This window comes from Etheostoma spectabile, chromosome 3 (assembly GCF_008692095.1).
Source record: "Etheostoma spectabile isolate EspeVRDwgs_2016 chromosome 3, UIUC_Espe_1.0, whole genome shotgun sequence".
Lineage (NCBI taxonomy): Eukaryota > Metazoa > Chordata > Actinopteri > Perciformes > Percidae > Etheostoma > Etheostoma spectabile.
In genome coordinates, this window is record NC_045735.1 from 20,896,027 (window position 1) to 20,909,545 (window position 13,519).

At 36.9% G+C, this 13,519-nt stretch overlaps 3 protein-coding genes across 3 annotated transcripts; 1 reads left to right on the top strand and 2 right to left on the bottom strand.

The window, feature by feature from the left end:
* Nucleotides 1–500: 500 nt before the first annotated feature.
* LOC116682194 (putative gustatory receptor clone PTE03) lies at nucleotides 501–1,442 on the bottom strand. Its single transcript, XM_032509709.1, has one exon. It carries the CDS (start codon nucleotides 1,440–1,442, stop codon nucleotides 501–503), a length of 942 nt encoding a protein of 313 aa, XP_032365600.1.
* Nucleotides 1,443–6,168: 4,726 nt separating this feature from the next.
* Nucleotides 6,169–7,104, bottom strand: LOC116682210 (olfactory receptor 52B2). The gene has a single exon (XM_032509710.1). The coding sequence runs from the start codon at nucleotides 7,102–7,104 to the stop codon at nucleotides 6,169–6,171; it is 936 nt and encodes a 311-aa protein (XP_032365601.1).
* Nucleotides 7,105–11,458: 4,354 nt separating this feature from the next.
* Nucleotides 11,459–12,388, top strand: LOC116671532 (olfactory receptor 52E4-like). Its single transcript, XM_032502898.1, has one exon. The coding sequence runs from the start codon at nucleotides 11,459–11,461 to the stop codon at nucleotides 12,386–12,388; it is 930 nt and encodes a 309-aa protein (XP_032358789.1).
* Nucleotides 12,389–13,519: the final 1,131 nt, after the last annotated feature.

The window sequence follows — 13,519 nt, forward strand, 5'->3', positions numbered from 1 at the left end:
CATTGATTTCATGACAAATTGAAACATATAGAGCAGAATATAACTTTGAGCAATTCAATACATTTTTACTCCATGTAGTGTACATTTACATATATTTTATCATATCTTCCAGAAGTTTTGAAAGGATCTGTGATTTGATTATGCACACCTGTCATTGTCCTTATCTATAATCAAAACTATTTAAACTGGCTACCTTAGGGTGAGAAATTACCTAAGCTGTTGATCTGTGATCTGGGAACTGCTGAGTGACACATACAAACATACACGTTAACATTATATAAAGAAATGTACACCATATTTATAAGACTAATAACAATCACAGAGATGTGTAACTTCTCCACAGTGAAGTAATTCATGGCATATTGTTTTTCAAATCTCTCTCAGCCTTCATTTAAGGTGGATTCTGAAATCAGAGTTAGTTTAGGCGGCATTATAAACGATACAGGTTTACCAATTCCTCCAATCATCTCTCATCAAAACAGCCCTAACCGGAAAACTGGTTACAACTTTGTTAAACCAAAGTTTCTTTTTAGAAACATTAAGATGTTCTGCTTCAGTTCTGTATTTTTCAGTCCATATATAATTGGGTCACAAAAAGGGGGAAATATTAAAATTGACACACCAAGAATCCTTCTAATGTATGGAGAAGCACTTGTAATGCGATGAGCAATGAGTGTAAAGGCTGTATTAAATTGCAAGATTAAGAAAACAACTAAATGTGTTCCGCAGGTTTGAAGGGCTTTTCTCCGGGCATCCGTATGATTGGTCATGACACATGTGCGCAAGATCTGTGCATATGTGTATGTTATCACTAGCAGTGGTCCACCCATAAACACAAATATAGTAGCTATTCCATAGTAGTTGTTGACGCTGGTGTCCTCACACACCAGTTTCAACAATGATGGATTGTTACAATACAAATCCACTATATTCATCCTGCAAAATTTAAACCGTGCAACCATCACACACAAAGCAAGAACCATTGAGACATTTGTAAACCATATTAAAATAATAATTCTGATTACATTATGTGGACTCATGATAGCATTATACCTCAAAGGACAACATATAGCAATATATCTGTCATATGCCATGGCAGTCAAGACCAGCATGTTTCCTGTACCATACAAATGAATCAGAAATGTCTGAGTAATACATGCAGGATACGAAATCAGCCTGTCCTGTGTGACAATGCTAAAAAGAAGCTGAGGAAAAAAAGCTGTAGCACCCACAATGTCACTAATTGGCAAATTAAACAGCAAGATAAACATGGGCTTGTGTAGCTTTTTACTCACAGCAATAGTTGTTAATACACAGAGGTTGCAAAATACAATAATTAAATAGGTAAGTGTGCCAAATACAAACGCTGGGTAAATATGTGAAGCAGATAAGTCCAATGGTGCCAGTGTTAGTAATTCCACAGTAGACACATTTGAATACATGCTTTACCGTCTTTATTATGTTGTAGCCTCCCCTATTGAAAAAAAAGTCCCTCAAAATTTAGGCCAACTGATGAAGGAGCTTCACCTGAAAGAAATGTTTTTATTAACAAGCACGTATTGAAATAAGTACTATGCATTGCGTCAAATGTACCTCTGGTTTTATACCTGTTGCAGTTTGTTATGTTGTCCTCACCTGCACTACGGAGCAATGAAAAACATTTTTTTCTTTTCTTTTATTGCCCTTTGTTACAAACACATAGATACCTCATGAGAATACAGAGTATAAAACATCAGCAAAACAATGACATCATGCAAAACAGCCCTGTTAGCGGCCGATTGAAAAGTTTAATCTTTTTAAAGTACTTATCTTTGCAACATAATGTATTGTATACCTATTTTAATTTCCTGTCCCCAGGCTATATGTATGTATAAAATATACAGGCCAAAAGTTTGGACACACCTTCTCATTCAATGTGTTTTCTTTATTTTCATGATTATTTACATTGTAGATTATCACTGAAGGCATCAAAATTATAAAGGAGCACATGTGGAATTATGTACTTAACAAAAAACTATGAAATAACTGAAAACATGGCTTATATTCTAGTTTCTTCAAAGTAGCCTCCCTTTGCTCTGATTACTGCTTTGCACACTCTTAGCATTCTCTTGATAAGCTTCAAGAGGTAGTCACCTGAAATGGTTTCCCAACAGTCTTAAAGGAGTTCCCAGAGTTGCTTAGCACTTGTTGGCTCTTTTGCCTTCACTTTGCGGTCCAGCTCACCCCAAACCATCTTGATTGGGTTTAGGTCCGGTGACTGTGGAGGCGCAGCACTCCATCACTCTCCTTCTTGGTCAAATAGCCCTTACATAGCCTGGAGGTGTGGGGGTCATTGTCCTGTTGAAAAATAAATGATGGTCCAACTAAACGCAAACCAGATGGGATGGCATGTCGCTGCAGGATGCTGTGTTAGCCATGCTGGTTCAGTACGCCTTCAATTTGAAATACACCCCCAACAGTGTCACCAGCAAAGCACCCCCATACCATCACACCTCCTCCTCTAGGCTTCACGGTGGGAATCCGTTCGGTCACCTTTTCTGCATCTCACAAAGACATGGCGGTTGGAACCAAAGATCTCAAACTTGCACAGATTTCTACTGGTCTAATGTCAATTCCTTGTGTTTCTTGGCCCAAACAAATCTCTTCTGCTTGTTGTCTGTCCTTAGCATTGGTTTCCTAGCTGCTATTTGACCATGAAGGCCTGATTCGCGCAGTCTCCTCTTAACAGTTGTTCTAGAGATGTGTCTGCTGCTAGAACTCTGTGTGGTATTCATCTGGTCTCTAATCTGAGCTGCTGTTGACTTGCAATTTCTGAGACTGGTGACTCAGATGAACTTATCCTCAGCAGCAGAGGTGACTCTTGGTCTTCCTTTCCTGGGGCAGTCCTCATGTGAGCCAGTTTTGTTGTAGTGCTTCATGGTTTTTGTGACTGCAATTGGGGACACATTCAGAGTTTTCACAATTTTCCGAACTGAATGACCGTCATTTCTCAAAGTAATGAAGAGCCACTCGTTTCTCTTTATTTAGCTGATTGGTTCTTGCCATAATATGAATTCTAACATTTGTCCAATAGGGCTGTCGGCTGTGTATCAACCTGACTTCTGCACAACACAACTGATGGTCCCAACCCCATTAATAAGGCAAGAAATTCCACTAATTAACCCTGACAAGACACACCTGTGAAGTGAAAACCATTTCAGGTGACATGGTCCTCATGAAGCTCATTGAGAGAACGCCAAGGGTTTGCAGCGCTATCAAAAAAGCAAAGGGTGACTTCTTTAAAGAAACTAGACTAAAACACATGTTTTCAGTTATTTCACACTTTTTTGTTAAGGACATAATTCCACATGTGTTCATTCATGGTTTTGATGCCTTCAGTGATAATCTACAGTGTCAATAATCATGAAAATAAAGGAAACGCATTGAATGCGAAGGTGTATCCAAACTTTAGGCCTGTACTGTACATGAATGAAACATATATGTTTTTGGAATCTACACTTGTTTAATTGTTAACTTGATTAAAGTAAATTCCTTGATGATTAAAGTATATTCTCAGTAAACCAGCTCTTTTTAGGTTTGATAGAGGTACAATTGCTGTCTCCATGACAACAAGGGGTATAATGTGTGTTATACAGTCTTATATGAATGAGCTCAAATGAAGTTAATTTGTTAACTTAGGTTTGGGAGCAGGGCCAGGCCTAAACACACCTCTAATCATCAGACAAACGTACATGTACCGTGCTGCACACCCAGCCTTGTGTGTCTCTGATTGCTTGACCCACCCTTCCTTTCCCTCCCTTTCCCTCCCCTTCTTCCATCCATCTTACCCCTTCGCGCTTCCTGTTCATCCCAGTGCACACCTCTCTCATATCTCAACTAGGTACTGTCTGGGGGTCTGTAAACTATTTGGGCGAAAACTTCTTCCAAAACAGAACTCTGAGTCTTCTCCACCAGGTCGCCATACATCCTCCCGGACCAGACATCAGACAACAGCCACAGCTATTCATCTATCTGCTCTTTCATAATGTTCCTGTTCGTAATCCTTGTTAGTGAAATGTGGGTTATATGCGTGTTTAACTGACCAACATCATGTCCTTTCTCATTATTGCATTCTGGCAGGTAGTACCACTTTGGTGGGTTGTTAAATTTAGAAGCAACTTCTAAAATTATTTTGTAAAGTTGTTTCTAAATGATCACCTCATTCTTAAACTTTCAATTTGCAACTAATGGGGCTATGCCTTATCTTGATGTAGTAATTATACATTTGCATTAACAAGCAGATGAACAGGTGTACCGTATATGTAACATATCTACCACACTTACTACTACTGCTACTAAAGGTTATTTAGTTGAACAAAGTCATTCTTTAAGATCTTTAGGTATGAGAAAAGGTATGTGAGAAGGCATGAATGCGAGCACAAGTGAATGTCAGTAATGTAGTAAGCAGCCCAATACTTATTTTGTATAAAAAACAAAACCTGATTATATGTATTTAGTTTTTTCTCTAACTGAGTACTATTAAATTCAAATGTATTTTGTATTGTTAATGTTGAGGTTATTAATCCTTTACTTGTTTTCATTAAATGATGGAACAACTTGAAATATGTTTCAGAATATTCAGGTTTATTAATGGTCCACACAGCAAGCATCAGCACATATTCCATATTGTTTGGTTTGGACTCTGCAATCCTTTGTGTGATTCCAGGTTACACAAATGAAAATGGACACTTAGCCTTGACAAGAAGCAGTGACGAGGGTTACCGTGGGTTAAGGTTATGAATAATGTGAACGCTATATACTGAGTTCACATTTGAATCAATAGCTGAGTCAAAGTTAGCTGTGCTAAGTTGGGAAATAACAGCACAGAAGCTAAGCAATGTGATGTTCCTGCTGTGGACAGCATGGTAGGCAGCGGTAACAGTAGACCAGCTGCTCCCGTGTTCTGTGAGGTGAAATACTTGTTTTTATCAATGGAGTACAGTGGATTTGATGTGAGCGATATAATTGATTCACAGTAGGTTTACCTTACAGAACATGGGAGTTGCTACCGCTGCCTTGACCGGTTAGTGAACTCTGGAAGTTTGTGTTATTGTTTGACTTTTATATCCAACCTAACATGGCATCCAGAACAGTACATTGCTTGTCAGTGTCTCCAAACATGGGGCCGTGCCGACTGCCATCCAAGTTACTGTGTTGTATTCTACTGTAATGCACCGTACTGAAGCAACGTCATCATACAGAAACCTATGTTGGGTCATGTGGGAAAAGGGCTTTGGAAAACAGCATTTTGACACTAAAACATTCTTACAAACATAGAAAATGTGACTGTTTGGATTTGAATACACTACTGGGAAGCTACAAAATAAAACAAATGAAATAAAGAAGGAATTGCCTTTTATGATGTAAAGTTATGTAGCTACAGTATTGTGAATGGAGTGCAAGATAAGTAAATAGAAATGTGAGAAAGAGCAAAAATATTTCAACATACAATCAATTGAAGGGCATCAGGACAGGTAAAGCAACATGCTACAGTAAATGCCTGATCCATTTTCACAGTTTGTCTTGATGTGAAATGTAATATATGAAAAAGTAAGTATTATATGTTAGAGACTATTTGCCGTATGAGACTAATTATACACTATTGGACTTAAACATCAGAAAGTGCTGTACACACCAATAAAAACACACAAAAAATATGTAAATAAATACAAATTTCCAAACTTGTAACAAAAATGACAGAGCCAAGTAATATATTTGTACAATTGCAGTTTGACCCAGTTTCATCTTATCATTATCAAATGTGAAAGCCCATCACACTTAAAACTTGACTCAACATCACTGACTGGGTGAAATATGTTCCCCCCCTTTTACAAAACTGTTTTGATTGTACTGAGGAAAAACTATATTAACAAAAATACCAGTCAATAAATACTCAAATCCAGAGTCCTTCCTGCCCTGCATTATAAACCGCATTTCCATCTAGAATTACGGTTTCCTCAACAGACAAAACACTTAAAAGTGATTTATTTAAGTTTATGCACTTGCTATTGTCTCTTTCATAGTTGACTTTGTTTACACTATCAGAAAGACTACCTAAGACAACAGATTGATTGTGATTGCAGTTCAAAAAGACAAAATTCAGTGCTGTTAACCACCTTGTGTAAAGACTTAGACAGATACTTTATTTTTTAAAACACTCAGGAGAGTTTTTCGTATTTCACTTGTATACAGCCCATATACAATTGGATTCAGAAGTGGAGGTACAATAAATATTAGCATGCCCATTATCTTTTGCAAGTCAGCTGAGACATATTTGAACCTATGAGATAAAATTGTGAAAGTTGCCACTATTTCAAATATGATTAAAATAAGCAACTGGGCAAGACACGTATTGACAGCTTTTGCCTTTGCTTTGGACCTCCTTGTAACCACACATGTGATCAGAATCTTCACATAGGAAAAAGCTTGAATAGACAAACTTATGGCTTGCATCACAGCGGTGTTAAATAATCCTACAATATTATTGACTGTTGTGTTTTCACATGTGAGCTTCAGTAGAGATGGGTTATCACAGAATACATTCAAAATCAGAGAATTGCACCTGGGAAGCCTTGTCTGTAAAGAGAACAATGATACAATCAAGACAAAGTCAAGACCCCAAACCAGAGAGATAAGGCAAAAAACAAATCTGGGGGTCATAACAGAGCTATAGCGCAATGGCATGCAAATGGCAGCATAACGATCAAAAGACATTGCTGCAAGTATAAATAAAATTCCGCCACCATACATGTGGAGCAAGAATGCTTGCAAAACACAGAGAGGATAGTAGACCTTATTTGTTTCTGTAACAATGTCTGAAATAACCTTTGGTAGCATAGCAGTTATGCCTATCAGATCATTGAGGGGAAGACTAAACAGGATGAAATACATTGGTTTGTGAAGGTTCCTTTTCAGAATGATCAATGTCAACAAGATCAGGTTGCAAAAAATGGCAAAACAATAAATCGCAAGACCAAGAAAAAATATGGGATACTTTCCTCCAGGTGGAATAACAAATGGGTCGAGGGTTAACTCAGACCTGAACCCAAAAGATTTGTTCTCCATTATTTTTCTCCACTTATTGTAGATCACTATGAAGAAAAACAGTGATGACATCTCATTACTGGAAATTGGTCTAAAGCAATAACAAGTTAAACATGTCAATGCAACATGAAGCGCTGCATGAAGTGTTGAGAACTGCGTTGCCCATCCTGCCCTATTTAATGTCACCGGATCAGTAACCATAACTTGTTTACTTCACCTTTTGCCTCTGGGATTATCATTGGCTTTGGAAAAATCAATTAGGATTACTGTAGGTATGAAGTTATGAGATACCTTTGTAAAAAAAAAAAAAACTATTGAAACCCAACAATTATTAAAAGTAATTCTGTTTGTTTCAATTCATCCACTGAGTTTGTTCCCCAGAAAGAAATGTGTATATTTTTGTTTGTTTGTTTGTTGATTTGATTTTCTGTTAGCATCATGAAAAAACTACTTGCCCGATTTTTATCAAAAACTTGGTGAAAGGGTATACAGTACCATGGACTAAGGAAAAACCCATCACATTTTGGAGCTAATCTGTATCTCGGGGCAAATTTTTTTTTTTTTATGGGCAAAAGCAACCAGTGGAGAGGCATGACTTTTTTACAGTATGTGGGGCTACGGCTTCAAAGGTAGCTCTGTGTATTTTGTCCTTCTTCATTAGATATGCAGCTGTGACCCAGAATGCCACAGACACATTAATGGGCATTGTTTAAATGTTGAGTTTGTGATAAATTATAAGATTCATCTTACACAGCGTCACCCTCAATTTGTGCATTATAAAATAAGTTAAATAGTGGTTGCAACGTAACTTTAAGAGCGGTGCTTGATAGGTGGAATATTTAAACATATAGGTTTTCAAATGCATCTATTCTAAGGCTCTTCCAGAGAAGGGTCAGTTTAAAGGTGACACTAGCTCGCAGAAATAGATTGGAATGGGGAAATCTATTAGAAGGGTCTTACAAATAAGGAGTAGTTTGTAGGTAACCCTATCCCACGGGAATAGCTAGATTGACATGTATGAGGACAAGGAGAAAAGATGTTCATGGAGACACTTTGGGTACACACATGGTTATCTTTCTTGTTCAATGATTGAATAAAGCTAAATTTAATCTAAAGAAGTTGCCTGGGGCGGCCTACAAATAACTGAATTTATTTCCGTTAAATTGATTGAAATGCAATTAGATATATGTTTGCAATTTAAGGAACAGGCTAAATATGTGAGAAACAAACTGTTTCAAATGATATGCCTCATTTCTACTGTATGGTTCAGCTCAGCTCAACTCTACTCGACTCAACTCAACCCACTTTTGGTACCAGGTGTGTTTCACTTTTTTTTTCCCACTGCAGATAGTAGGCTTCCCCGTCAACGTATGCAGGGGGGAAAAAAACTGATAGCAAAAAATATATATTTTAGAGTTTAAAAAAGCATTTTGAGAGAGATTTTAGGTTTTGAGAGAATTTTTTTTCACACTGATAGCACAAACATATGTTTGAGAGTTTAAAACTGTGTTTTGAGTGAGATTATTTTGCTATTGGTATGAAAACGTTTTCTCTCAGATGTTTTTTTTTCATTGCATGTAATAAAGAAACAATTCTAGGCCTTTTCATATATTCACAATCCCAGTAACTTTGATCTCTTAAGTCTAAAATTGTGTCTAATTTGAATTTTACAAATCAGAGTAAAAATGGCGGACTAAATAAATCAAGTCTAATATCAAAACCACTTGACCTACAGTACTGCTGGAAAGGCCTGGCTGGAGTTAGGAATTTTGCTCCAATCCAATCTTATCTAAATTCTTCTCTTCTTAAGTTTTCATTATTTTGAAACTATTGTTTTGGTATCACACAACAAAAGAAGTACTAAACATGACCTTCTCCAACTTTTATCTTGTCCATATTTTCAGCTGAAGGGCTACTGTAGCAGTATTATGTAACCACGATACACTATAAAGAGTTACATCAGCTCAATGCCTCATTACTTTGTCAAAACACATTCATTAATGAGCCCCTTTGAGATATAATTTAATGATGTAGTATTATTATTATTGTCTCACATTGTAATTAATCCCTGGACAACTAGTAAACCTCCAGGTGACAATGACTTTCCTTGTTGTTTGCTAATGAAGGATGTTGTTCAATAACACCCAAAGGAGGACGTAACATCTGAGACTGCTTGCAACATTTGATTCCATAAATTTAATCTCTAAGTGTGTTAATATCTACAACATTAGAATAGGTTAAGTTCACGGTTGAAATCGGTTGAATATCACAACATGTTCTTTGCTCTGTTTTTTTTCTCTCCTTTCTACAAGAAGCCCTACAAGGCAGATAAAAAAAAGAATTCTGAACATTTATTTAAAAAATCCACTGTTTGTGTGTACCTTCAAATACATTAAAAATGTATAATATTTAAACATTAAACAGCCTTTTCATATTTGTTTACATTTCCCAGAAGAAAACTACTGATTGAAACAGAGCACTGAAGTGGTCACATCAGACCTTTGGAACCAGGACCTTGTTCATGCACACAGCTGTTAGGACATTAGGACATTAGGACATTAGGATCATCATCTTACCCATGAGAAATGGAGCTGATGGACCCTTCTGTTGCTTTAATAATTGATTTGACCCTCTAATTACTTTCTGTGGTCTTTCACCTGTATAAAAATTTCAGTATGATAATAACTATAAACATGAAAATGTGGTTCAGTGATTAGTTCTGTCACCTCACAGTGTTGTGCATGGTGCAAATCTGCCATCTGGGCCTTTGTATAGTTTCAACCCATTCTCATGTACGACATAGTACGATTTTGTACAAAAACTCAACAATTCATATGATATACTACAAAATTAAGGCAACCACGTGACGGTTGGTCACATGACAGATAAGTTTGGCAGTCTTTTCATTCAAATTTATCTGAGAAAAGGCTACTGTGAGCTGGGTACAGGGCACCGTGAGACAGTTAAGTTTAGGCACCAAGACGACTGGTTAGTACACCTGTCCCCTTTAGAAGTACTCCTATGACAAGAACACCTGTTTCCTGGGCCAAAGTCTTCAGTTTTCTCCCTTTACTTCTTCCGGGACACAAACTCCGCTCCCCTGCTTGAAGGCTCTGTGTTTAATGACCCACCCATCCACCCCAACGTCCTCCCTCTGCAGCTCTTTAAGCTATTATGTGGCAGCAGTTAGTGTGGTGCACACAGTAATAAATATGTGGAATACATAAAAAATACAGTGAATTACTTTTCACAGGTATACGGTGTGTACAATGGTTCATGACAACAGCCTGAGTTTTGGTGTTTACGTGGGTTTCATCCCAACCCAAACACATTCAGGTTATGGGTGAACTTTTAACTTTTAACTTGTCCGGTAGGTCTGCTAATCCATGTCAATATATTTTCTTTGTTTATTTTTGCTGCCATAACTGAGTCTTCTGTTTATAACAGTTCTGTTCCAGTGTATGGAATTCAAGAGTGTGCAAAGCAGTTATCAGAGCAAAAGGTGGCTGCTCTGAGGAATCTAAAACATAAGACCCATTTAAGAGTTATTTCACACTTTTTTGTTAAGTACATAATTCCATGTGTGTTCATTCATAGTTTTGATGCCTTCAGTGAGAATCTACAATGTAAATAGTCATGAAAATAAAGGAAACGCATTGAATGAGAAGGTGTAACCAAACTTTTGGCCTGTACTGTAAAACACATCATTTTAATTGAATTTGAATCCTCTTTATATATATATATTATATATATATAGTATTTGTTGGATTTGACTGGTGTGAGTAAAATAATTGAGTTAAATTTTAAAAATAAAATAGCAAAGAGGTTGAATTTGGTCACAAAAATGGCTGTGATGTCCCTGTGATAACTTCTGATCTCAGGGGCTTCTTGACCTTCCCGTGCTAAAACAAGCTAAATGAAGTGAAATATCAAACCAAAGATTTCCATCTGGACAAGGAGCCTCACCCTATTTCCTAAAGAGAACTCACGTCACACGTTCATGCTGAACATAAAAGCTAGGAAGAGCTTTCTGCTGAGTTGGGATTCCCACCTGCACACGCAAGGTACTGTCACTTGGTAGAACAAATCGTTTCATGTAAATTTAATGTACAGAATGTCACATCTTTATGCTTAATTTCATGTTCATAATGTCCCTGATGGTTTTCACACACAAATCATGTTTTATTAAAGTAATTGATGCTTTTCTTCTACTCTGATTTGTTATTGTAAGTATTTTATTCATTATTCATATTTTAAATAATAGAACAATGCCCAACATTTTTAAATTTGATATGTTTCAACATTTCACCCATCACTACTAAAGCTTCTGACATTGTTTCTCTTTTAGGTTTTTCATCACATCCGTTGCAACAGAATGGAAAGCAACATGACAAGCGATACCCTAACGATGCAAGGTTTTGACATATCCCCACCGTTCACATACCCTGCATTTTTCCTACTGCTGTTTGTTTACTTAACCCTGCTTTTGTCTAACATTGCAGTCCTTGTGCTTATTGTCACTGAAAAGAGTTTGCACCAGCCCATGTACATTCTTTTTTGCAACTTGTCTGTCAATGATCTAATTGGTAACACAGTCCTACTTCCTCAGCTGATGGCTCACATCATTTCAACAGAACGGTCGATCACCTACAACCAGTGTGTGGTTCAAGCCTTTTACAGCCACACGTTCGGATCAGCCTCACATATGATTCTCATCATTATGGCAGTTGACAGATATGTGGCAATATGTCACCCTTTGAGGTACAATTCAATTATGAATCCTAAAACTGTGATTTGGCTGTCAGCATCTGCATGGGGGGTGTCATTAGTGCTGGTGTCTGTTTTGATAGGTCTGACCGTGAGGCTGTCCCGTTGTAGATCGTTTATCCCAAATGCTTACTGTGACAACGCATCACTGTTCAAGCTTTCTTGCGAGGATGTGTCCATCAACAATATCTATGGACTCTTTTTCACGGTGTTGCTGTTTAGTTGCTCAATGGGAGGCATAGCTCTCACCTATTTCAGAATAGCTGTCATCTGCTGGGTCAAGAAAAACAAAGCGTTGAAAAACAAAGCAATTCAAACATGTGCCAGCCACCTTGTTCTTTATCTTATTATGCTCTGGTCGGGGTTTTTAACTATCATATTGCATCGTTTCCCAAATTACCCAGATTTAAGGAAAATTGCATATGTTTTATTTCATGTGGTCCCTGCTAATTTAAATCCAATCATTTATGGAATGCAAACAAGATCATTACGTGATAAAATTATCCAAATAGTGCAAAGAAAAGTGGCTCCAACCTAAAACCTTCTCTTTTCTGTTCATACTTAGTTACTTCGGATATGAATACACTAAATCATTGTTTTCACCTGTTACACTTGTTCTGAACACAAAGATGTTTTACATGCAGATGCCTGCTTCCATTAAAACAACAGCTATGTTTTTACTGAAGTTGCATTTCTTTCTGCTTAGTCATGTAAGTATGTGAAATTCAGATCAGGTTCAGTATCTTAAATACAATCATAAAAAGACAAGGATACGCACCCTGTCTGTCTTCTGGTACCACATACCATGTGGTTTATTGGTAAATTAGTACTTTTTGCAAGATGAACAAAGCAAATTATCATAATTAAGCATGAAGACTAAAATGAGTGTCTACACTAGTTTCCCTGGTCCCCCTGTGTGCTAGAGCCCACAAACAAGTTCTCTAACAACCTCTTGTGTATTAATGCTAGATTAGCATGAAAATCACTAAAATCCTAATTTCCATTTAAAACTAAATTGTTTCTATAATAAGGAGTTTTGATGAAAACATAAGATTAGTGTATTTTCATGCATTTGTTTTTACTGAGTTGCAGGGAGTATGCTTAATGTAGCTTATCATTAACAGACTTGAACTTTGAATTAGATGTAATACTGTGTATCACTACAGTACAGCCATGCAGTATAAAAAACTACTTGTTGTACTATATTGTGCAATTGTATTAGCTTTGTACCTAATAATAGCCAACACAAATACTCTTTGGTCCTAAAACTCCAAACTCTGTGTTTAACATCCCCTTACATATCCTAAATTGATTGGTTGGTTTTTGACCTGTTTATGTGGATCAATATGTGATATATACTAACTAAATTTTACTTTTTTCATTTGACAAAATCCTAACGTGACACACACAGTATGAATGTGTTACCGGTGATTACTGTAGAGCTGTAAGAGTAAAAACTGTCACAATGAGATACACTGTATATACAGTGTATCTCATTGTAACAGTATATGTATATATATACTGTAGTCATAGTAGAAATGTACTATTGTCCGTTTGCTGTAATGACGAAGTATTCTTGGTCTGAAGAACTCTCTCTTGAAAAATGTCTGCTTAATTTGTCCCTTGCATCTCAGTATAATTCTGACAGAAAAGCAAATTTTCTACTTGA